The sequence below is a fragment of the Poecilia reticulata genome, linkage group LG13 (genome assembly GCF_000633615.1).
Source record: "Poecilia reticulata strain Guanapo linkage group LG13, Guppy_female_1.0+MT, whole genome shotgun sequence".
In the NCBI taxonomy this organism is placed as follows: domain Eukaryota; kingdom Metazoa; phylum Chordata; class Actinopteri; order Cyprinodontiformes; family Poeciliidae; genus Poecilia; species Poecilia reticulata.
This window is the reverse complement of record NC_024343.1, coordinates 16,045,178-16,068,860: the sequence shown is the minus strand read 5'-3', so window position 1 is coordinate 16,068,860 and position 23,683 is coordinate 16,045,178. Positions and strand designations below refer to the sequence as shown.

At 38.3% G+C, this 23,683-nt stretch overlaps 2 protein-coding genes across 3 annotated transcripts in view; both read right to left on the bottom strand.

The window, feature by feature from the left end:
• Positions 1 to 216: 216 nt before the first annotated feature.
• scn3b (sodium channel, voltage-gated, type III, beta) lies at positions 217 to 11,515 on the bottom strand. Of its 2 annotated transcripts, XM_008425669.2 has the most exons (6): positions 11,190 to 11,512; positions 9,237 to 9,409; positions 8,904 to 9,123; positions 5,094 to 5,232; positions 2,374 to 2,457; positions 217 to 1,124 (listed from the first exon to the last, which is right to left on the bottom strand). In XM_008425669.2, the coding sequence occupies exons 1-5, from the start codon at positions 11,242 to 11,244 to the stop codon at positions 2,394 to 2,396; spliced, it is 651 nt and encodes a 216-aa protein (XP_008423891.1). In that variant the 5' UTR covers positions 11,245 to 11,512; the 3' UTR covers positions 217 to 1,124; positions 2,374 to 2,393. The 2 variants fall into 2 exon arrangements, with proteins under 2 accessions (XP_008423891.1, XP_008423892.1); XM_008425670.2 differs by lacking the exon at positions 2,374 to 2,457 and having other exon boundaries at positions 11,190 to 11,515.
• A 6,252-nt stretch (positions 11,516 to 17,767) lies between these two features.
• The window catches only part of LOC103474721 (uncharacterized), a 67,719-nt gene continuing 61,803 nt past the window's right edge, over positions 17,768 to 23,683 (bottom strand). Inside the window, exons 97-103 of the mRNA XM_008425876.2 lie at positions 23,019 to 23,354; positions 22,776 to 22,873; positions 22,579 to 22,685; positions 22,421 to 22,494; positions 20,085 to 20,113; positions 19,866 to 19,994; positions 17,768 to 18,223 (exon numbers count right to left, since the gene is read on the bottom strand). Coding sequence (XP_008424098.1) covers positions 17,903 to 18,223; positions 19,866 to 19,994; positions 20,085 to 20,113; positions 22,421 to 22,494; positions 22,579 to 22,685; positions 22,776 to 22,873; positions 23,019 to 23,354 — 1,094 coding nt within the window. The 3' untranslated portion in view covers positions 17,768 to 17,902. The remainder of the gene's footprint in view (positions 18,224 to 19,865; positions 19,995 to 20,084; positions 20,114 to 22,420; positions 22,495 to 22,578; positions 22,686 to 22,775; positions 22,874 to 23,018; positions 23,355 to 23,683) is intronic.

Genomic DNA, 23,683 nt, shown 5'->3' with positions numbered 1-23,683 from the left:
TTTCGAGACCACTGAGCCACAATCGAGCACTTCTTTCCTTCACTTCAGGAGGAAGAGCTCCAACACTGACTTTAGTTCAGCAGAGACTTAATAAAAAGCAGTCTCTTCTGTAAATGTGTAGCTAATGTACAATTTATTCATAAAAAATAATTCTTGCCATTATTATGTATGTAAAGATTTGAGGGCATTTTCTGGAAATAACAGAGACGTGCCAAATCACACTGTGGAATGTATATTTATTAAGTTAAAAATGTAAAATTCACAGATGAATTATTGTATTTGCAACAGAACGAAAATGGCCGAACATGATGGAATCAAGTCAGAGATGTTTCTACAGTTTGGTATCGTTGAAGGAGGCACACACCGGGTCTCGATAGCAACACTCAGGAACAGTCAAAGCTTCAAGAATACATTTAAGAGCACTAAGTGCAGTACCACTTGACCTTGAGCATACGCTGACATCAGAGCCGAATGCGGATTAAAGATTTATACAGCGGCGAGTAAAAACCTTCAAATAAAATTCAGCTGAATAGACAGTCTTTTTCTTACAGAATGTCATGTTTATAAGCATTTAACGGAAAGCAGAGAGTACACAGACACGTACGAGTGTAAAAGCTTTTCAGTTCGACCGTCATAGAAAGACTTCTGGCCAGTACAAAGAACTCTGTGACCTGAAAAATCACAACAAGGTCTATAAAAAAGGTTAGAAAAATAAACATGGCAGAGCAAGTTTAAGAGCCTTTAAAACAGCAGACTCTCTCCTTAGGTCAAGCATTAAATGTCGAGGTACAAAACTCACAACACTAGCTGTTTGGAAATGGGTGGTACATCAACGCATCAGCAGGTCCTTATAGTCTACAGTATGGCTATATTGATCGGATAATAGGTGCAGGACAGTTTTACCCTCTGAACTACTGCATTAGTAAAAGCACTTGATGTCAGAGCTTTCATAAAGAAGAGGGAAAGGGGAAAAAATATATATGTAGCACTTTTCTGTTATAAGACACAGTGGATACACAGGGAAGGTTGGCTGGCGGGATTCACGTCGCCGTCTGAGAGAAACCTCTTCATGGTGGCACCGACGGGATTGTGCTGTCTGTGCCATCATCCTGAGTGGTTAATATCTGAAGAGAACAGAGAACATGGTTCCCTCAGTAAACCTGAAATGGTTCATTTAAAGACAATAACGTGTTATTTCAAATCATCTATCGTTTCCCTATTCTTTGCTTCCACTGAGCCAGATGTTCAGAAACGCTTAAAAGTCTTTGTACCAACTGATGGCAACAAATTGTTCAGGCCTTTAGTGAAAATTAGGGGAAATTGCAAATGTGTGAAACAAAAGGAGAGTTGTGAGGCCTGAAAAACTACCAACAGCAGATCATAGTCATGTCTTCACGAAACAAGAAAATTCAGCGAGGATCGACACGACCAGTGAGAAGCATTAGCCTTCTCGCTTGGTTTTCATAGAACCAGTGAGACTAAACATGATTAAAGAAAATCAAATCAAAAGAAATACTTTGAAAAGGCCTCCAGGAAGCATAATTTACAAGCTGACCAAAAAAAAAAAAAAAAAGACTTACTGGAAGCAAAATATAAATAAATGGGACATAAAGTGCCTTGCAAAAGTAATATCTTGAACTTTTTTGAAATAATAAAAATGAAAGTTTTCAAAGTTAAAAATAAATATGTTATGACCCTCATTGCAATTTTTTTCTTTCTCCATTCTTAAATGTCTTACAATTGACTAAAAGCAGCTGTGAATATCAATTTGGCCAAACAGGGTTTTTTTATGTCCTTTTGCTTTTCATAACCATGTCTATTTGTATTTCACTTTATAATTACACATTGATCTGCCACTTATAAGCCCCATTAATACAATAACGTTTGTGATACAAAATATGATAAAGTTCAAGGCGTGTAATTAACTTTTCAAGGCGCTGTATCTCCAAGGTTTTTGCAAGGTTCTGCACTACTGAATGCATCTAATTCGCCTGAAAACAGAATGGAGTGCTACTTAACATGCAAACATCACACTCACTAGTTTGCTATTTTTACAATGTTCACACATTATAGCCACACATTATAACCTCAAAGTACTAAAACACAAAATCATGCATCATGTCTACTTATAGACATATTAGATATCTAAATAAGAATCAAAGAGAGTGACTGAAAAACAGATGAGTCCAAAAAGGACAGAAATGAGTGCTTTTAAAAAATGTGTGTGAAGGATGAGACACGGTGATGGTTGAAGCAACGGGAGTCTACAAAGCTGCAGAGTTATGAGTGTTGAAGCTACAAACAATGGATTCAAGAAGGAAGGGGATGATTTCACTGATCGGGTTCAGGCTGAGGAAATCACATGTGAAATACCGTGTCACTGAAAAGCGCTTTTATTCGGTAACTGGAGCGACTGGATTGTCTTTCTGCTCAGACGGAACGGCTAGGTAGTTTGTCCTGCAGGAAAACAGAGGAGCGTCTAAAAAAAGAGTGCCTTGGTTTTCTCCTGTTGGAAGGCAGAAGTTTTCTTTTCAGTCTGGAACAACAAGGCTGCAACATACATTTCCCTTCAAGTCACATGTAAGTAATTCCTCACATGTCCCATGTGGAGTTCGTAAAAGACAAAGCAATCAGTGCAGCGTTGAGACAGCGAGTGCACATCCAGATGAACTGACACACTCATTCAGTATTTATCATCATGCTCTTAAAATCCCAGCACTAAAAATGCTTGCAGTTACATGCAGTGCACCTACACCACTTCTCTGCAGACTAAACAAGAATTATATTAATGAAATGAACTTTGTTAGCCAGTCAGCAAATGTTAGGAAGGAAAAGTTATCTAAATCTTTGACCAAGTCTTTCTTTTTGTTGTCACTTCCCATCTTAGTCTTAAACAATTATCTCAGATATTAGAGCTAATTCACTGTCTCGACTACAAAGACTAAAGAAGCTTACAGTGTTAAATGCATATAAAAATTGAGTCCAACATAATAGAAGTTAAATACCCCTGTGCTGCTCAGTTTTGTGTTTTTTAATAAGGGCTGAAGCCTCTACAAAGCTTTAACAGCTTCATCAAAGTACCATCTAGCTTAATTTGCTTTACCCAAGGTAATTATTTGGAATGCAAATATCAGTCATGGTAACCTTACACAGCAAGGTTCACAACTTTAAAATAATTGCTGACCTGGAATATTATAAGAAAGGCCTCCCAATAATAATCATAGAATTACAACTAATCTGCTTCAGTTGCAAGAAGAAGAAGAAGAAGAAGAAGAAGAAGAAGAAGAAGAAGAAGAAGAAGTCACTGAAATATTTGAAAACCATAAAACAGGCTAACAAAAAGCTCCTAGATTTTTCACCTTCTTGGCCTATTGCCAACCTTAACACTATGCAATGAGTTAAAGACCAATAATGGTTAATATATAAATCACATCTGCAATTATGTATGTACCGTATTTTCCAGACAATAAAGCGCACTTCACTATAAGCCGCATCCACAAAGTAAAACAAAAAACAAAAAAAACTGGAAACATACATATAAGTTGTACCGGGCTATAAGCCGCTGGTGTCTCCACAGAGGGCTGCTTCCTTAATGAATTTGCTATTAAGGACGCAGCCCTGCGTCTCCAACGCCGAACCATGGTTTCGTTCACGCCAATGTTACATGCAGTGGCTCTATTTCCCTCCATAGCCTTGAATTTAAAAGCTGCATCATATGAGTTTGAAAACGTTCCTCCGTTGTGCCTGCTGCTAGCATGTGCTTGTTCTAAATGAAAATCAGCACTTTCTTCTTTGATTTCTAATTTTGACTTCCAATGATTCACTTCCTGCTAAAGAGCCCCCTGGTGGTGGAAGAAAAATCCACAGGAAATCCGCGCCGGGATGTAAGCCGCTTGGTTCAAAGCGTGGGGAAAAATGTAGCGGCTTACAGTCCAAAAAATACGGTACACATTTGACTAAAAGGGGCTCAGTTAGTGAAGAATACATGTACAGAGGCTGTTGTCTATAACATGTGGGTTCAAGCCATTTGCTCCTTGTCTTATTCTTATTTCACAGCGCTAAGTGCAGCACCACCTACCATTTACTTTTGAATAAAGGCCACAAGAGCTAAAAAAAAAAAGAAAAAGAGTTCTGGGGAGGTTTCTACAGAAGAGGATTAGGGCCACTGGAAAAAAAAAAAACAATTCTGACTTTAATCAGAATTCTGACTTTTTTTCTCATAATTCTGAGATTAAAGTCAGAATTTTTTTTCCCAGTGGCCCTAATCCTCTTCCGTAGGTTTCAGATTTAAAAAAAAAAAGAACCTATATGACATTTAACCAAAGGCACGAACAGTGACATTAGATATTTGCCACCATTTTCACAGAGTCTGCGATTGCATTGCACATTTCCTCCCCCATGAAATAAGGAATCTTTAAAACACACCGCATTTTAGTTTGCAGCTGCAGGACTCTATTCACATTGCAAGAATGGTGAATCAACCATGGTGCTGTGCATTATCTGTTACTTTTCAAAATATGACTCAATATGACTCATGATTTTCAAAAAAAGAAAGAAAAAGCTGTCAACAGGCATAGGCTGGCAGAGTCAATGTTGTGGAAATCCAGTGGGAGCTGACTACATAGGTGGCTTTGAGACAAGGTGACACAAAAAGCCAGTTTACGATGGAGCTGAAAATCCAGCTTGGATGTTAAAAGGTTGCTCAAAAGACGAACAGTCAGCAGAGCTTGCAATAATTCAGGTGTGTCTGGCTGGCTGGCTTCCGTGGAGGAAAAAAAAAAAAAAAACAGATTAAAGATGTAAGAGGGTTAAAAACCAGAGCAGGGAACATACTCAATTTTCAATTATTCCCATATCTGTCTGTTAGTCTGACCTTTTCAGTCTAGCTCTCTGTCTGACAGCCTGCTAAATCTCAGCCATTGATGTCTGGAATTGTATGAGCATAGAGTAAGAGTACGAGATTCAAGGATCCACAGGTGCAAAACATCCTTTTCAGATTAGATCCATTTGATATGCTACAGATCACACATCAGAACACTGTGTTTGTCGTTAGCTCGCACTGATCTGAGCGCATGGAAACGTGCGAAACTCACGCCGTGTCCTGCGCTTGCTCATCAGACTTCGAGATCTTCCTGTAGCAGTAGACCATTTCCACCAGCAGCCACAAGGTCAAGAACACCAGCAGGACATACATCATGATCTCAGAGTAGATTGCGGTGGTGTCATTGGAGGCTGCGGAGCACAAACAGCAGATAGGCACAAGCTTTATTCAGCACACCTTCATTTTCTGCACCATTTTTTGTGAATAACAAAACAGACTCTGCTGCGGCTCTGAGGAAATGTCCTGAGCTCGTTGAACACGGCTGGCAAAAAATCTCACGTCGTTTATGACGAAGAGGACGAGATATCAGCAGGTTACTTATTTGACTAAATAAAACGTTCAATTTAAGTATTATGTATTCATGTTTATTCCTTGTTTTGTATTTTTATTTATGCGTTCCTTGCTAACTTTGTTATTAATATAGAGCATTTTACACATTGGATCTTTTAGCTTGGTGCTAATTAGAAAGTGATTGAGAAATGAAGGTGTTTGTCATTTTAAAGAGGCAGTGGGAAGAGCATAAAGCATTAATTATTCATTATTAGCCAGAAAATATGTTTTTTAGTAAAGCGGTAGTAATAGTAAAGGTTGTTTTCATATTGCACTAGCCCCTAATGATAATGACAAAACAATATAAACCTGCTGTTCTCTATGTTCTTGGCAGCAAGTCGGCTCGATGAAACTAAATTTCTCACTAAATATTCTACTGCCAAATGCAATCCAGTCTGACAGCAAAATGCAAAAGCAAAAAAAAAAAAAAAAACTGAATTTATTGGAAACAATTTCCGGATGTTTTCCAGGCTAATGGCCACAGAAATGAATGCACTAGAAGAGGACTGCTGTCAGCACATTTTCATGCCATCAGCACATTTTCAGAAACACTTGCAAAATAACCATTGGATGATATTCAATGAAGAAATCTGCACTTACCAGGACAGGCTGGCAGCCTTGAACGGCTGAGCTACACACACACAACTTTGTTGCACAACAACCAAGTTTATGTTCTCTTATTCTGAAATGTAAATTTTCACTGAACTTTTGTAGCTTAGCCTGGAACAGCACATTCTGTCTTGACTTGTATTTTGGTTTATTCAAAAATAAAATATTTTATTTGTCTCTAGACATGAAAAACCCAAAACACGATGGTTTCCATGCAACATACATTTTGTTAACAAGATGAAAAATCCCACTTTCTGTTAATCTACTAAAAACATTTGTTTTATGTATATTTAGGAGTAATGAGATACTGTCTGATTACCAATTACAGTAAGTACTGTTAAAAAAAAACATTCTTCTTATAAGTTCATGCTTTTAGGATGCATTACCTTTTAGATCAAGCTAACAATATACAGGTAAATATGATGGGCATAAGTACTGAGTGATGATATTAGAATCTAAAAATGTGAAAGGGAAGGTGCCTTGCAGAGATTTCACAAAGTTACATGCAGGCAGAGAGCAAACCTGCCTGTTGAACTGTGAAAGCTCCACAGGGTTGTGTATGATATAAAATGGAGGTGCAAACTCACAGTGGTTCTTGGCTCAGACATTTCTTTTTGTTGTTTGAAAACAATTATAGCATCAAATTATTATCTTTAAATCCATAAGAAACAGAGTTTTCACTATTCTATGTGTTTATATTTTCTAAAATTCTTCACTTAGCTGTAGTAAAAGATTTTAAAAAATCATTGGAGACTGAAGTGCTTTGCAAAGGTATTTATATCCTTTAAGCTGTTTCACATATGACCAAAAATTCAGTGTATTTTTGGGTCTTTATGTAATCGACCATCAGAACATTGTGCATAATTCTGAACTGAGAAAAAATTGTTTTCAACTTTTATTATTATTATTATTATTATTATTATTATTATTATTATTATTACTATTATTATTTATAAACAAAACACTGAAAAGTTTGACCTGCTTTCTCAGCCCTAATCCTCTAAGCTGGTTCACAGCTCAGGTGGTAGAATCTGCCAGCAAGCCTTTATTAGCCATAAACTATCCAAATCTGATCTCTAAAGTGGATAAAAACAACAAAGCCTTCCGAGAAGAAAATATGTAATTCGCCCAGTTTAAAGTTTTGTCACAAGGCATGTTGAAGCCAAACAGAAGATGATGGAAAACTAACACCACACATCACCTTGAATAGCGCTTTCCCATGGCAAAACATGGCATGGCCTTATCATCCCATGGGAATATTTATCTTTTGTTTTTTTCTTTTTTGACAAGCAGGAAAGTTGAGAATAGATACAAAACAAATGCTTGCAACACTTTCAATATTTCAGCTGGAAGTGTGCAAACTGCGTATTACTTTCCTTCTATTTAACTGCTTGTGAATTGTTTTGTTGGTCTATAACACCAAACCCTAATAAAATGCGTTGGTGTACTGACAGTTTTAATAATATAAAAGAAGCATAAATGCTTTTGCGAAGCACTGAACGTCACCCATCAATCACAATTAAACTTCATTTGGAGGAGAATCTTAACAGACGATTCAAACATGAAACTGGACTTTGGGAACTAAAACGTCTTGAGAACAACACACTGACGTTTGGAAATTGTATATAAAATCTTAACATTTTTGAGCCACTGTGAACCTGTTTGTTTGTACCAAATTCCAGAAAACCTTCTCAGAAGAACCGCGTTTGTCCAACTTGATTTGGCTGTTTTTGTAATATGATCCCTTAGATGAGAAAGCACAGATCCAGTGAAGGCAAACGTTTCCACTTTGTTACCATGAAAATCATTATCAGAACATATTGTATAGTGGCTGCTGCAGAAAAGGCTTTCTGGAACTCGATACCGCTGTTGTATGAAATATGAAGGAAGATTTTTGATATTTGCGCAGAAAGAAATCTGACTGCGGCATTCTGCGTGTATATGCATCTTATTAAAAGTTCTACCAAATGCAGGCATTGAAAATGAAAATCTAAAGAAATGCAACAGAATTAGGAGCTTCCAAATATACACGTTGATTTGTATATTCGACTGAGGTGGAAGATGAAACATTCAGCAGGCCAAACATCCAGGAAGCATAATACATTACCCAGTTTTAAACAGATAGCAAAGTAGCTGGTTTGAATTAAGCCCTTCACAGACAATAGAAGAAAGCTTTAATGGAAAAAAAATAAAGGCAGACAAAACAAAACACAGTTGTTATTTATTTTTTTTCAAACCAGTCACAACATAGAGAAGAGTGGGGAAAGGGAAGAGGTATTGTTAGTGGCAGAGTGCTTTCACACTAATGCATCACTTAGCAGAGACAAAAAGTTGGGTTTATAATTACAAAGCAAGTCATGCTGGCCTGATAAACATTTTAAAATCAGATGAAGAGGAGGCAGAGCACAGAGACAGGGCTAGGTGCACAGAGGCCAGCAGTTTTGCATCTAAACAGTGCAGTGTTGATTCAGGCAGCTCTAAAATAAAACATTCTAACTGCTTAGCAGCTTTCAGCTGAACACCAGAGCCTGTGTGCAGAAGGATTTTCAGATCCCTCAGAGAGCTTCTATCTTAGCCCAAAAATGATTGTCAAGAAGTCTTAAGAGTATCTTAAGAGTGATTCCGTCAGGTATTGGGAGTGAAAGAAATTGCCATCTTACTGAGGAAGTATGGTTGACCCTGGTTGCTATAGGCGATGCAGTCTTCTAGGGTGAGTAATTGGTTGTTCTTTTTCTGCTTGTTTTTTAATGGCGGTGTAATGCTACATCACTAACTGAGACAAAAAATGGGTGTCTTTTCACACAGTGAGTTGAATATCTGGTTTCTGCTGTATTTACACACAAAACAATGGACACAACCGTACCTTTTTCTTTCACGGTCAGTGTGATGTTCTTTACTGTCTGTGTCGATGGTGTATAGACCCCAAAGTCAAAAGTGCGATTAACGTGGCACTCATAAGTACCACGGTCGCTCTTTGAGACATTTAGGATCAAAAGGGAGACGTCTTGCAGGTCTTTGCTACCATTCCAGACCAGACGGTCTCTAAAGGGTCCATCCAGGCCTCCTTTGTTAATTTCAAAAATCTAGGTAAAAAGAAGAAGAAGAAAAAAAACAACTTTTAACACTAACAGTCTAAACCGATCAAGCACAGAACTCAAAAGTACGGGTCGTACACAACACTGTTCTGGAAACATACATGAATTCTGTCATATGTGGTGTTTTCACTTGACGTGAAATACCAATTCACACTTGTGTTTGGTTTGAGTTCCTCCCTCTTCAAACAGGAGATGCATGTCAGCTTCATGGAGCCTCCCAGCACTGCGTCGGTGTCGGACGCCACATCGACACATACTGGCCTGCTCAAGTGGACTAAAAAAAAAGAATCAATATCGCACACATTTATGTCCACAATTGACTCATACTTCCATATTTAAAATTCATCAACTTTCAAGAAAGTGTTTAATGAGTCTTGAACATTTTCCTCTGTATTTGATCTGGAAGAATAAAAATAATTTAAACCAATAAGTAAAAGAGCTAACGAGCAGAAGGGAGAATGTATCTATCCTAGATTTGATAAAATGAGAGATAAATGGCTTCATCAAGCCCTGAGGACCTCAAAGCGCTTCACACTGGATTCACACGCTGATGGTGGTAAGCTACTACATTGTAGCCACAGCTACAATATAGTAGCTGTGGCTCTGGCAGTTTGACAGAGGCAAAGCTGCTAGGCACCCACGCCACTACGGCCTCTGACCGCCACCAGCAGACACGGTGGGTACTCGAACCATCAACCCACCAATTACAGGTTGAACTCCTACCACCGTCGCAAACAGCAGATATTTAAGCAATAAATAATTTATTGACACTGGAATTGGTTTAGATGTCTTTTAGGTAATAAAAAAAAAAGTCTGACGGTAATGGCTCCAAAATTGATGGTGTTTATTTTGGGCATTTCCAGAAGGAAATGCTTAAACACACAGCTTACAAGAAAGTAACTGATTGTTGTCTTGTAGAGCCACTCAAACTTCGACAACAAATACAAACATTTTGTTTGTTTGTTTTTTAATAAAGAAAAAATAATCTCATGAGTGATAGGGTTTTTTTTTTGTTGTTTTTTTTAAAGTTTCATAATCTCCATTAATCTGTTCGTGTCCAATCCAACACAAAGCCAGACGCAGAACTCAGTTTACATAAACACAGGCATAAACTTAAACTTACAGTTCTGTGTTATGAAAGATTGACAAAGAAAATATTGTGGTTCCTGCCAAGTAAAGTTTTCTTGGTTTTGCAATATTGGTAAAGATCACAGAAACTATGGGAAGCATTTGAAGGCGTTTTTAACATACTGTGAGAAAACTGAGAAGGCTGGAATATAATTGCATTTCAGTTAATTGAATAAGGTGGGGAGGGAATTGAGTAAAAAAGGCAAATGATGCAGTGGTTATAAATGCATAGAGTCTGCAAACATAACTCCTTCACTCCCTCGTTTGTGGCTCCTTAGAACGAGGAAACATTGTTTAGGCCTTCTATCAAGAGATGTATGTCAAAATTTGCACCACTGAAAAACACTAATGGTACAACAGACATTGTTTGTCTTGCTCTGTCTGGTAATGACATTAGGCTTCAAATTATGCTTTTTTTTTTAAATGAACTATTTTCCATAAATAAAAGAATCAAGTGGTCAAAATTAGTGGTATGTAGTTGTATTCATATGGTAACAGACAGTTGTATATTCATAAAACTTTATATGTTTTCTTTTATCAAATGATGGTTTATAGTTGCTTATAATGTCACAAAATGTCTATGTGACTATGTTAGGCCCATTGCTGTTACATAACCAGAGTCTTGCCCTGGGCAGACAGTGACAACATTGATTTTTTATCTCATCCTTTTTTATTTTATTTTAAAAAAAAAACATTATGTGGGCGGAGAGAAGACAAACAAGAGGACAGAGAGGGAGACGAGAAGGAAATAAGAGGATACAGCCCAACATCGCTTTCTTTCCTCCAGTTTACCCATTTTACGAAACGAACGGAAAGCTCTGGAAAATGTTCACAACCGTGAATGCGCCACGGCCAAACACACAGCATTCAACGCTGATCATTTAAACCAGACAATGTATAAGCCAACCTCAAAATGTAACACTTACCGACGAACAACAACAGAAGCAACGTTTGCTGTTGAACTCGGTGCAGAGTTGGCATATTCAGCCCTATGAGGAGGAGGAGCTGCTGGTGGGACAACCGCTGCTGCAACTCCAGCCCCGTTTTGAAGTTGTCTTCAAGGCCAACTCCTGGGTGAGATATGCGAGTTCAGGACCACAGACAGCGCCTCTCCTCGGCCGCCCCGAGCGCAGGAAACTTCTCTCTGCCCCACGAGTGAAAACCCACCTGCTGAAAGAAGCGACGCGAGGCGCGACAAGTCAAGTGACGCTCTGCAGAAGTGCGGGGAACTGATTTTTTTTTTTTTTTTTTTTTTTTTTTTTTAAGCAGTTTTACGAGCCCATCTATGCATTTACGGCTTCTCGGCTCGCAGTTTCTCATCTACACGCAGACAGGAAATGTCATCATCCCCGGCACTTGGATGGAATGAGCAGGTCCGTGATGTGCGAACGCAAACTGGAGTGATGCAACAGTTTCCTCGCCCACAAATGCAGTCACCTCAGTCCAGATCCATTCACAAAAGTCCTTTCTTTTCTTCTAAAGAAAAAAAAAAGAAGAAGAATCTTAGACCAGAACCTGTGGATTCTATAACAACAAAGCCGATTCACTCACATACAGCCTCGAGATTTTGAAGTCTTGAGTAGACCCAAACAGCAACACTTCTCCTATTTTACACGACATACGGTAAAGATTGTCGATTAATTCAAATCTATCTCTTTCATTAAAAAAAAAAAAAAAAGCTATTGACCGTATTTCCTAGCCGCTGCTCACTCTTTGTTTTCCACTTAGCGCCTGGCAGGAAGAGAGGGTTTGATACGCATGCGTGAGTTACTCCCACCCACAACACAACGTGCATGATCTTGTTATAGCCATTTGGGTCCTGCCTAAGAAGGCTCCCCCTTCAACTAATTTGTTTTTATTTGACTGAAAACAAATCCGAGCAGCTCCTAGAATAGCTTGCAGACATTTGATGCAAATCAATGGAGTGGAAAAAAAAAGAAAAGCATAACAGAAGTATGAAAGAGGAGGGGGTTCCTCAGTTTGTCATGTGTTACATAAGGTTTAGAGAAGCCCACTCATGACATTTCCTTTTTTTTTTTAAAAAAACACTTGAGCCCTTACATTATTTCAACCTCTCCAGTCATCATAACAAGGCACAAAACATGTTCCAGATGGTCAAGCCTTTAAGTAATAACAGGAAAATGAAGTATTCCCACCCTTTTTTTCATTTTGTCACTTTATAACCAATTATTTTGAAGTCTTTTATTAGAATGTGATGGACCAATTCAAAGCCATGTATAATTATCTGAATAGCCATGTATGTAGCAGTACATGTACTCAGACTCATTTGCTGTAAGTACAGTTGTTTGTTTTCTGAGGTATGTTGTAACCAGCTTTGAAAACGCAGAGACTACAGTTTGTGCCTTCTGGCTGCTTCTCCAATAAATGCTGCTATTCCCCTGGCTGTTAGTTCAGCTGGACAGCCTGATTTTAAAAGGTTTAGCCGTCCCACACTCCTTTCATTTTAAATTGGATTGTCCAGTGCTCTGTGAGATGTTCATATCTTTATTGTTCTATAAGCTAACCCTGATTTATCCCTGACCTGTCCACTGTGCTCCCTGATCGTCATTGTTTTTCTTCACTGATGTTCTTTAGCAAAACTTTGCGGTCTGCACAAATATGCAGCATAATTATTATTATGCTAAGAATAATTTACACACATGGGATTTATTTGAAAATTAGGAGACCTTGAAAGGTCACACAGGGGCAATGTAGTGTGGTGAAAAGTAATGCACTAGTCTACTTATTTAACCACTTCTTAGTCATGCTCCACTTGTTTTAGTTTCAGATTGTAATATAGAAAAATATGGAAATGTACAAAGAGCATAATTAAACCAGTGGACTAAAATGGAAGAGTTTAAATTGTTAGCCATCTATAATCAGCATTGTGTACATTTAATGGTCTAAGAACTTCCCAAAGTAAAGCTGCACAACTTTAATGGCAGTACGAAAAATAATGACTTGATGACTTCTTTAATGAGGTAAAAACAAAAAGCTCTCGACTCGAGACTTAAGATAAATTGAAAGCCTTTGGAAAGTTCACCAAGTCTGAGGTGTCAAACTTATTTAGTTGAAAAAGGATGATGCACACACTACTTCACTTCATGAATTTGATTTATTCCTTGCACGTTTACTGCTGTCGTACAAATCCCAGAGCCTCCAGACGACCAGATCATCGTTATGGGAAATAATTAAAACTTTGAACACCGTTATTGATTTTTCTTGGCAAGTGCATCATTAGTGTCAGTGTTGGAAACGGTCTGCGTCCGCTGAAGAGTTGGGTCTTAAACTGAAAACTGCAATTCATGATTCATCAGTTGATGGTCTCCTTATTTTGTAAAGAATTTCATTTAGTTGTCATTTATCCACTTTCTCCTCTCCATTGCTCCTTTTTCTGCCACAAAGCCATGTTCAGCAATGATTTAAATGGGAAACAAAGATTCAAATCAGTTGTTTATAATGTATAGATTTAGAACAAGATAAAGTAAGGCGCCTCTTTCCATTAAAGACATTAAATGTCTAATGTCTCTGCTGAAGCTCTTTGGAAAAAGAAAATCATTAAATGAGCTTCCAGGATCCTAACAGAACCTTCACTGCTTTCCAAGTGTTGAAGTGTTTTCCCTCGGGACTCGGACTCCGCTGTCCTTGCTGCAGGACTCGGCTGACGAGGACGACTTTAGTCCCCAGGGCTGATCAACTCCTTCATTTCCAACCTTGTCCTGAACTGCACTAAGACGTAGCTGGCAGGTTCAGACCAGACTGTGATAAAGCCTTAAAGAGAGATAATAATCTCAGAGTATTTAATCCTGCAGATCTTGTATCTGGAACTATAAGCAGATTACATAAACAAAACAAGAATGTAGGCTCGGTGAGGTTCGCCAGCCTTATTTTATTCAATATTTTGTAATTTCAAAGATAAAGAAGTCTAATTTCTGGTTTACCAGTCCCCTCTATGTAATTGTACATGGTGTTGATGATGTTACTGTTGTGCTAAAAGTGCAAAAGTAAAAATTTACACAACAGAGCCACTTCACACAGTGAAAAAAACCAGGGATGCTAAGTGCATCCAGCAGCAGCAGGCTTGCTTGCTGAGAAGCAGACTAAATATGGCAGGTCTGGTTGAACCACATCCTGCAGATAAGGAAACCATAGCAACAGTAACGCAGCGCCATGGTGACTAAGGGCCTGCTTAGTGACAGACTGCAAACTCAATATAAGCCTACAGGAAGCTTCAGAACTATTTCTCTTCCTTACATGCAGACCTAATAGCTGCAAGAACCAAAGCCAAAAAAACCAACGTTGTGTAGAGTGAATGGATGTGGTTTTACACTGTTGCTCTTTAAAGAAGATGTGCATATATGCAGCTCAGGAAAACCATTTAGAATGATCGGTTTCTCTGAATTTACTTTTTATAGCTATATGTTTGAGTAAAAAGAACATTGTTTTTTTTCTAATCTATGAATTTCTGACATGTCTCTGAAATTAAAAGCAAAAATGTAGTATTTATTTGCAGAAAATGAGATATGGTCAAAATAATGAAAAAGATGCAGCGCTTTCAGACCTCAAATAATGCAAATAATGCAAAGAAAACAAGTTCATGTTCATTTAGAAACAACAACACTAATGTTTTAACTCAGGAAGAGTTCAGAAATCAATATTTGGTGGAATAACCAACAGGTTTTCAAAGGGGATCAGTGCAGTGGGCTCTTCGTTTTTTCCAGTGCCATATATAAAAAAATTTAAAGGGAGCACAGCTGCAGCCTATAAACATACGATTGCTGCATATATTGACATAACTTTTCAAACAGGAAGTCGTTGTGAGAGCAGATATTCATGACGCTAAAATCGAGAGAGCGCTCAAAAATGGAGGAATTTAAGTGGTCAGAAGTGTATATGCTGGTTCATATCTACCAGGATGGCTTGTGTGTGAGAGTGCTTGCAGGACCATAGAGCAGATTTCCAGGGATTTGGAAGGATTTCAAGATTATAACATGATTACAGCAGGCAGTCATGGATCAAACATGAGGAAATTGAGATGTAAACCTCATGTGTGTCTTACAGGAAAAACCTCTTAAAGCTGCAGCTTTTAGAGCCAGACATCACTCATCCTTCGGCACGATTAACTGTTTTGTTGCGCGCCGTGTCTGAAGAGCGCGTCTCGCAAACATAATCGTACCCAGTGTACTTTGCAATATTTTGTCATGTTACAGTCACTCATTTTAATAGCCTCTTGTTGCATCTATGTTCTTGCAGAGCTGCCATGTATTTAGCTTTGTCCATGTTTCCATCAGCTCAGACTAGTTTTCCCACCTCTGTGGAAGGAAAGCATCTCCACAGCATGATGCTGCCACTGCCATGCATCACCATGGACACTGTGTGTTCAGTTAGGCTTTCTGGCACTAATGTTGTGAACTTTGTTTAGTAATTAGGTGATTTCTGAGGACATTATTTCTCTGCATTTCCTTCTTCACAGTTATTCACTTAGAATATCAAAAGAAACGTGTGTGTGTGTGTGTGTGCGTGTGTGTGTGCGTGCATGCGTGCGTGCGTGTGTGTGTGTGTGTGTGTGTGGGGGTGTGTGCGTGTGTGTGTGTGTGTGGTTGAAAGATAATGTCGATTTTGTTAAAGAATAAAGATACATTTTGTTTTCTTCTCTAATCATACATTTAATCTAAATCTTGAGCAAACGTGTTTGATTTTATTGTCTTTTTTTGGCTTTTCCATATTTCAAATGTTCATTGATCTGTACAGCACTTTGTAGTAGCAGTAGTTTACTCATAAAATGTTTTCAACCAAATGAACAAACACAGATTAGGTCCGCATGCACTTGATTAGTTACCGTGACTTGATTGAGGGGAAAAATTCAAAGGGAGCACAGTTTGCAGCCTACAAACATGCGATTGAAAACATACCCACACAGATGTCACATGAAGTTAATCTTCCCGAAATAACCCATGTGTTGCGATCTAAACAACTAGAGCAAGTATAATGTGGTACAACTGCAAAACATCCCACAGATTTACACACGCGGGCTCCTCCAGCAGTTTGCTGTGCGTCTGTGGCACTGTGAAGCAGACGTGCAGGTCAGATCAGTGGCAAAAGAAGCTAATCTAACTGATAAGCACATAATCTCAGGTCAATCACTAAACAACACCTCACATACTCACAAACAAGCACCCACACGTAGCTGCGGGGCATTGCTGGATTCTACAAGGGGGACTTGGCATGGAGCTGAAAGCTAACACTGATATTAAGTGAAGACTTGTTCCATCTGACCTTCTGATTTGGCTCACAGCCCCCCCAGTAGGAATACTGACTTTCTATTATAAGACCCAGAACCCTGCGTGTCAGATAAAGCGCTGGCCCAGAAGAAAGCAGCGGTTATGAAGCTTAGGTTTCTCCTCTGATTGGCACTCATGATGTGGAGAGGGTTACAAAGACATTTCTAAGGCTGCGGAAATCCAGCAAACCACAGGGAGAGCTATTATCAACAAAGGAAGACCAAAATGGAACCCAAAAGTGGTAGACTGGCCAAAATTACTCCAAGAGAGTGTTAGCAACTCATCAGGTTAGTCAAAAAAAATAACCCAGAAAAACATGTAAAGCACTGTAAACACCTAGAGAAGAGTTGCAGGGGGGCAAATTACTTCTGTACAAAAAAAAAAACTCCACAAATCCTCAAGACTTTTGAGAAAATATTCTGTGACAAAGGGAGAACTTGTTTTTGAACATTTGAGCGTCCATTAAATCTGACATTAAACTAAAACAATTTCAGCTTATATAGAAACATAGAGGTATGTGTGTAATAGTGGGGCAGCTTTGCTTTTTACAGGACCTGGAGGATAATTTTTTGTAAACTATCATTTTTTTTGTTCTCTAACAGAAATCTCCAGGCATCAGTTTGTGACCTTGAGGTCAAGCTCAAGATGGGATTGCATTATGTTGGTTTTGCAGCAATACAATGATCCAAAGCAAACAAGCAAGTCCACCTCTGAATGGCAGAAGCAAGTAATATCCTAACTTGGATTTTTATTTATTGAATATATAAACAAAGACAAGTTGTTACCAGGAAACAAGAAAAAATGCAATTCAGTTTTAGTTTGTCATCTAAATTAGATTATTACAATTAACATAGGTTGTTCTAAAGGCAGTAGTGCTTCCCCTTTATTACCTCCTGACAGAGACGCTGTCTAGATAATGTTACAGGTTGAGTCATTCTGCGGCTCGTTGCCAGAATATATTCCTGTCTGTCATCGCTGGTAGTTAACAGGGCACAGCTGAACTGCATGGTACTGGAATCACGCTTTAGCAGACAAATGTATTATCTTGTACAGTATTAGCTCAAAGCTATTAGAGGCCAAATACTACAGAAAAAGAAGCCTCTGAAATAAAGAAGATGACATTGCCATCTGAATGAAAAGCAAAACATCAAATATATTTTCGTAATAGTTTTGTGTCCTTTTCTATTTTCCTTTAGGTTTGTCTATTATGCTTTAGATTTCTCTGGGGGATTTTTTTTTTTTTTAATGGAGTTGATCTTTGGTGCGCCGGAAAGTTTGATCCATTAAGATGTCAGGATTGTTGGTCTGAACAGAGCCGCTTCTCTGCTGGTCGGAAATGTAACTCTCCGCTTTATCATTTAAAAGACCTCTGCTCTCTCCGGGCTGCGTGGGCTGAGTTTCTGACCAGCTGAAAGAGCGGCGCTCCGCTGGCGGTCTAGAGGACTGCGGCGCTCCGTGGCAGGATCATGCTCCTTTTCTCCGTGCCGAACGGAGCCATCATCGCTTTCCTCGCGGCCTCTCGTTCCGTCTCTCGGCTCGCCGCCACGCAGCTGGCAACGTCTCATTTGGTTTAACGTGGTGTGCAGCTCGTCGAGCCGCTGTGATACGTAACATCTCTTCAGCTCCAACAGGATCGTTCCGTTACGACTCAGGCTTGGCGTGCTTGTTGATGTTTCCCTCTGCAAAAATAGACCACTCGTTCACTCATCATACTTATGCACCCTAATGTGAGCTTTTATCTTCCATGTCAAGAATGACTTGGAGCACATTTACGTCGACATGAAGGAGGGATTTGTTCAAGTAATTATTCCCATTAACATCAATGCAATGTGTCTCTTATTTGTTCAGGGTCTAGAAAAATAGTCAACTCTCTGAACCTTTTCAAAATTTGTCACGTTACAATTTTGTTTTTGTTTTTTATAAAGTTGAGTGAAGAACTAAGAAGTATATTTGTATTCGGTCTGTTTTACTTTCATACATAAATCAAATCCAGTACAACAATGTGTAATTTAACGAGAATAAATATCTTAAGTTTCAGTATATAAAGCTATGAGGTCTGTTAACAGTATCATGAAAACCAAAGAACACAAACAGATTAGGGAGAAAGGACCAGAGATGTTCAAAGCAGGGTTATGAAACAATAATCCAAGTTACTGTATCCCGTCTCAGAATTGTTGAGTCATCATCTGGAAATGAAAAGAGTTTATCCAAACTGCAAATCTACTAAAAAAAATTATTGTTCACCCAAACTAACAGGTTCGGCAAGGATATTATTATTATTATTATTCACTGGGTCAATTCTTATGGTAACTCTGGATGAGCTGCAGAAATTAGAGCTCAGGTTGGAGAACCTGCTGATAGTAGTGATGTGTGATTACTGTACTATTATCGTAAATTGTCCTTTTAATCTTCTCGAGAATTTTTATTTAAGATGACTACAACAAACTCCAAATCCCCAAAACTAAAAACATTGTTAGGACTGTTATGTCTGTTTTTTTGTTTTCACTGTTAGATCCATAAAAGCAAAACAAATGTTAAGATACAGTGGTCATGAGCTGCTTAGGGATAAAACTGCACTACAATGTGACTGGTGTCCAGAAGTAGCCTTTTCTATAACAAGAGTTTATTAACCCTTTCATGCATTAATTGTGATCCTTTGTGTCAGGATTTAAAAGAAAAATATTTTCTTAAGGCATAAAAAAAAGGTAGAATTATTATTTTTTTTTTTAGGTGATCAGTTGTAATTTTCTCCAAATACAAAGTTGTTATTTGAAAAATACATCAGTAGTATTGGTCTTTAGGGGTTATCTGATGTCACAATATATTTTTTTACCTGCAAGAGTCGTCTACAGTAGAAGGAGGGACCGGGTCAGTTGGCATGCTTCTTTGTCTGTCGGTCATATTGGATTTAACAAAAATAATGTCTTGCATTTGCAACTGATGGCCAGTAGATGATGGTGTATTTTATGATGCATTAGTGTCCATTTCAGTGGTCTGTGTGCATTTATAACATAAAAATCCACAAGAAACACAAGAAAAGGACTTTTAGACAGCTGTCCACTGTAGTGACCGCTATGCATGACAGGGTTAAAAAGTGGTTTGTGACTGTAAAGTTAAAACATTGAAAAGGTTCAGGGAATTTAAACAATTTTGGCTGTATGGAATAAAAACAAATCTGTGACAAAAACTTCAAAACACACAGGAAATAAGACAGAAAGAAATCACTTATGAGTGGGACAAAACATCATTCAATTTAAACAATAAGGTACAAATCATATATAATTTTAGGATTTTAAATATACAACCAATCATTCTAATTACCGCCTTTTCTGCAGCACCGTTCTCCCTCTCCTTTAACATTGTGCTTATTTGAGATCTCCTCTGCATCTGCATGCTTAGCTGCAGGAAAGATTCACTCATGCGGTCAATTTCTTCCTCTACGCATGACATCTGGGGAAAAAGGATCATGTTATGCAAGGCATAAAGGAAATTATCTTTGCTTCTTTTCTTCCAACCATCTATGCCATGTAGCTTCATTACCTGCACTGGTGTTCCACTTGGTGGTAAGCCTGAGGAAATTAAACCATACGTTGTTAAATTTATGGTAAAAAAAAATGAAATAATGAAATAAGCAATTAATAAACAGAGCGGTATGTAGTTGCTTTTCTAGCACAACAGCCCCTGTGTGCACTCCTTCAGCACTCACTGGTGCTGGGATATTGGGTCATTTCTCATAAACAAAAGCTCTCTAAACTCATTAGGGAGGCAATAATTGACTTTCTCTCCAGACCCCACAATTGTTTAATGATGTTTATAGCTTGTGGAAGTGGAGAAATGAGAAAAAAAGAGAGTCTGATATGGCAAATGGATTCATCCATTTATCTATGAGGCACATTATTCTAGCAGATTAATGGAACTTAATTGTTTCACTATCTGGACCCAAAATAGATTATGTTCTGAAGATCTTAAACAGTAATTTTAAGTGTAATCTGCGCCAGAAGAGAAAGTTTGTATTGACCATTCAAAGTGTAGTTTCTCCCAAGTAAACTTAAGGATGGTCTGTTTTTTTTGTTTCTGTTTTTTTTTTTTTTGTAGACTGCTAAAGGCAAAAAAACTGAAAAAAATAACACAGTGTTATTGCTTTTATTTAAAGCAACAGAGCATTGGTTATTCATAGTGCTGTAATTATATAAAAACACACTGATGTATACTGTTATAATATCCTCTCTCTATTTTTTGGTTTCTTTATAGTTAGCAAATGCATAAAAATCACAATTCTGTAAATATCATGAAACTAAGCTCAGTAGCACAGTTGGTAGAGCTGATGCCTTGCAGCAAGAAGGTTCTGGGTTCGATTCCCGCCCCCGGTCTTTCTGCATGGAGTTTGCATGTTCTCCTTTTGCATGAATGGGTTTTCTACGGGTACTCTGGTTTCCGCCCACAGTCCAAAAATATGACTGTCAGTTTAATTGGCCTCTCCAAATTGTCCCTAGGTGTGAGTGTGTGTGCATAGTTGTTTGTCCTGTGTGGCCCTGTGACAGACTGGCGACCTGTCCAGACTGACCCCCGCCTCTCGCCCACAACGTTAGCTGGAGATAGGCACCAGCAACCCTCCCGACCCCACTGAGGGATAAGGGTGTAAAGAAAATGGATGGATGGATGGATGGAAAAAAACATTGTGGTACATTGCGTTTTTTTTCTTTTTACATTTCATTTTAGGCTATCCTAAGCAAGTAATTGGCAAATAATATCTTGAGTCATATATCAAAAATTTTTGCTGCAAGGCAATTGCAACACCTTGAAGGTCTAAGACCAGTTCCAACTAGAGTTCGAGTATAAAGTTACCTAATTTTTAAAGTGCAATCAGTAATACTTTTATAACAAATTTATATCAGTAATGATTTCTTGGTTAATGTCAAGTTGTCATAACAAAGACATTTTGAATAATGTCAACTTTGTTGGTGTTTATGACATGTTTATGACAGTGTCATGACAGTCTTATTCACCCCCTTTAAATAAAGTGTTACCGAGTATTTTCAGTAAGCGGCTACACAGTGACACAGTTGGTCTGTTGCCATCAAGTCATGAGTTTGAATACTGGCTTTATTGTGCAGCGCCAGCTTTTGAATGAACATGCATGCCTGCGTTTTCTCTGACATGGATTAGTAATTACTAGTTAGTAGTAATTACTAATGAATTATTGTTCATTAAGAGTTTACATGAGTGCAGAGCTCTAAAGGATTAATCAGGTATAAAAATGTTGTTTTATGAAATAATCAATAATGTTATTTATAAGTAGTGGCATCCTAATGACTTAAGATATATTTAAAGAACATTTGATTGATACTATGCTTCATTTGTTTGACTACGTACCACTAAATTTATGAATTAGGCTTAGACACACAAACCTGAAGAGGCAGAGCTCATTTCTCAGACCAAGCATCAGGAGGACGTTTATCATCACACTAGCTGTGTGCTCATCTAGGCTTACACCATCTTTGTTTGAATGGAGCTATGTGAGAGTATCTCAGCAGCTGTTTTTTTTTTTTTCTGCTCTGTTAAGCTCATGCTCTATTTGCTGAGCTCTACAAAGTCTATGATTAGGTTTACCTCCTCTTATTAAAGAGCGATGGATAAAAAAATGCAGACCACAGATGGACTTTGTTGTGCATTTTTAAACTATATTGCCTATTCTGAATTTGTCTGAACTGTTAATAGACTTAATATTTTTAATTATTATGGCAGAGAGACAAATTTTAAATGTTTTCAAAGTCCTCTGCAAGTTCTTGGCGTGCCTTATATTGCACTTGTTTATTCTAAAGTGTAAAGAAAACAATAAGCCGACAAAATAACTTGAACATTAAAAGCTGCCATACCTGCATTTGGAGTTGATCTTTGTTTGAGGTTGCAGATAAGATCCTCCAGTTTAAAATACTTATATTTCTCAAGTCTAAAGTAGAAGAAGATGAGAAAAGTTACTTATAATAAATGCATCCAGCATTCTCCGCTGTAATTTTTAGTTTTTCACACCAACCTTCTAGCTAACAGGGACTCAGTGAAGCGCGCTTCAGAGGGAACTCTGATATTGAGAAATTGCTCCACTAATGCCCCATGCCGCCCACCTAATGCATCAAAATTAGGCTGGGAAAAAAAGAAGCAATAAAAAGTTATCAGCCCACATTTCAAACTGCGTGAGGATGATGAGTGGAGCTTCAGATTGCTCTCACACACCTCTGCTGGGCTCCATTTAAAAGAAAGGTTGAACAGCTGAAGGCTTACAGCTGAAATGGCTTCATGCAGAGCTTGCAGAAACCTCTGGGGTTTGGATCCTGGGTATAAAAAAATTTTAAAAAACAACACAAATTAATCTTTCTGCTGCCGAAGAAGATTACATAGTTACTGCTCAAAGATGATTGCCCAGGCTATAATGTTATGCATGACATTCAGGACTCTCTTTTACTTTATTTTTATTACCTACTGCTATGTGGGCCATGGACAGCAGGATGACAGCAATAAAATGTCCCACATGCTGAAGCTTTGCCTCTGACAGATAAAGGATTTGATTGGTCGGATCAAAATAGAAGTCCCCAGTGAAAAGAGCCAGGGGATTCTCATTAGAGGAAGATGAGTAAAAGGGAACCGACTTTGCCAGTAAAAGAAGCACGGAGGGGAACATGGGGGAATCTGCGAGCCACTGCACCACGTGGCAACCAAATAGGTAAACAGCCGAGTGCTGTGGAGACAGGCTGTCCAGCGCAGTGGGAATCAGACGCTCGTTGTGGTTCTCTTGGACCGAAGGCCCCGTCTCTGCTAAAACAGAGAAATGGTGAATCAGTTGTTGATGCATTGGAATTTATGACACAGTGCCTCGCACTGTAAAAAGTATTCAAGCCCTTGTTTACAGTCTTTTGTTACATTCCAGCCACAAACTTGCAGTAAATGCATTTCATCAGGTTCAGTAAAAGTAGTACATCATTTTCACATGGAAGGAAAATGATTTGTGGGTTTCTTTAAAAAAAAAAAAAACGTCTTTCCAAACAATCTAGTTGGCATTCATTTGTAATTCAACTCTTCATTAACCCCTAGAACAACTAAGTGCCACCAACGGCCTTCAGAATGGTAAATGGCCTGTACTTGCA

Bases quoted from the DNA above. Each gene is read 5' to 3' on its own strand.
- scn3b (XM_008425669.2), bottom strand. From the start codon at position 11,244: ATGCCAACTCTGCACCGAGTTCAACAGCAAACGTTGCTTCTGTTGTTG. The intron at 9,410-11,189 runs GTAAGTGTTACA...CTTTTTTTTTAG, and splicing joins GCTTCTGTTGTTGTTCGTCG to TCCACTTGAGCAGGCCAGTA. The intron at 5,233-8,903 runs GTACGGTTGTGT...TGTGCTCCGCAG, and splicing joins ACTGACCGTGAAAGAAAAAG to CCTCCAATGACACCACCGCA.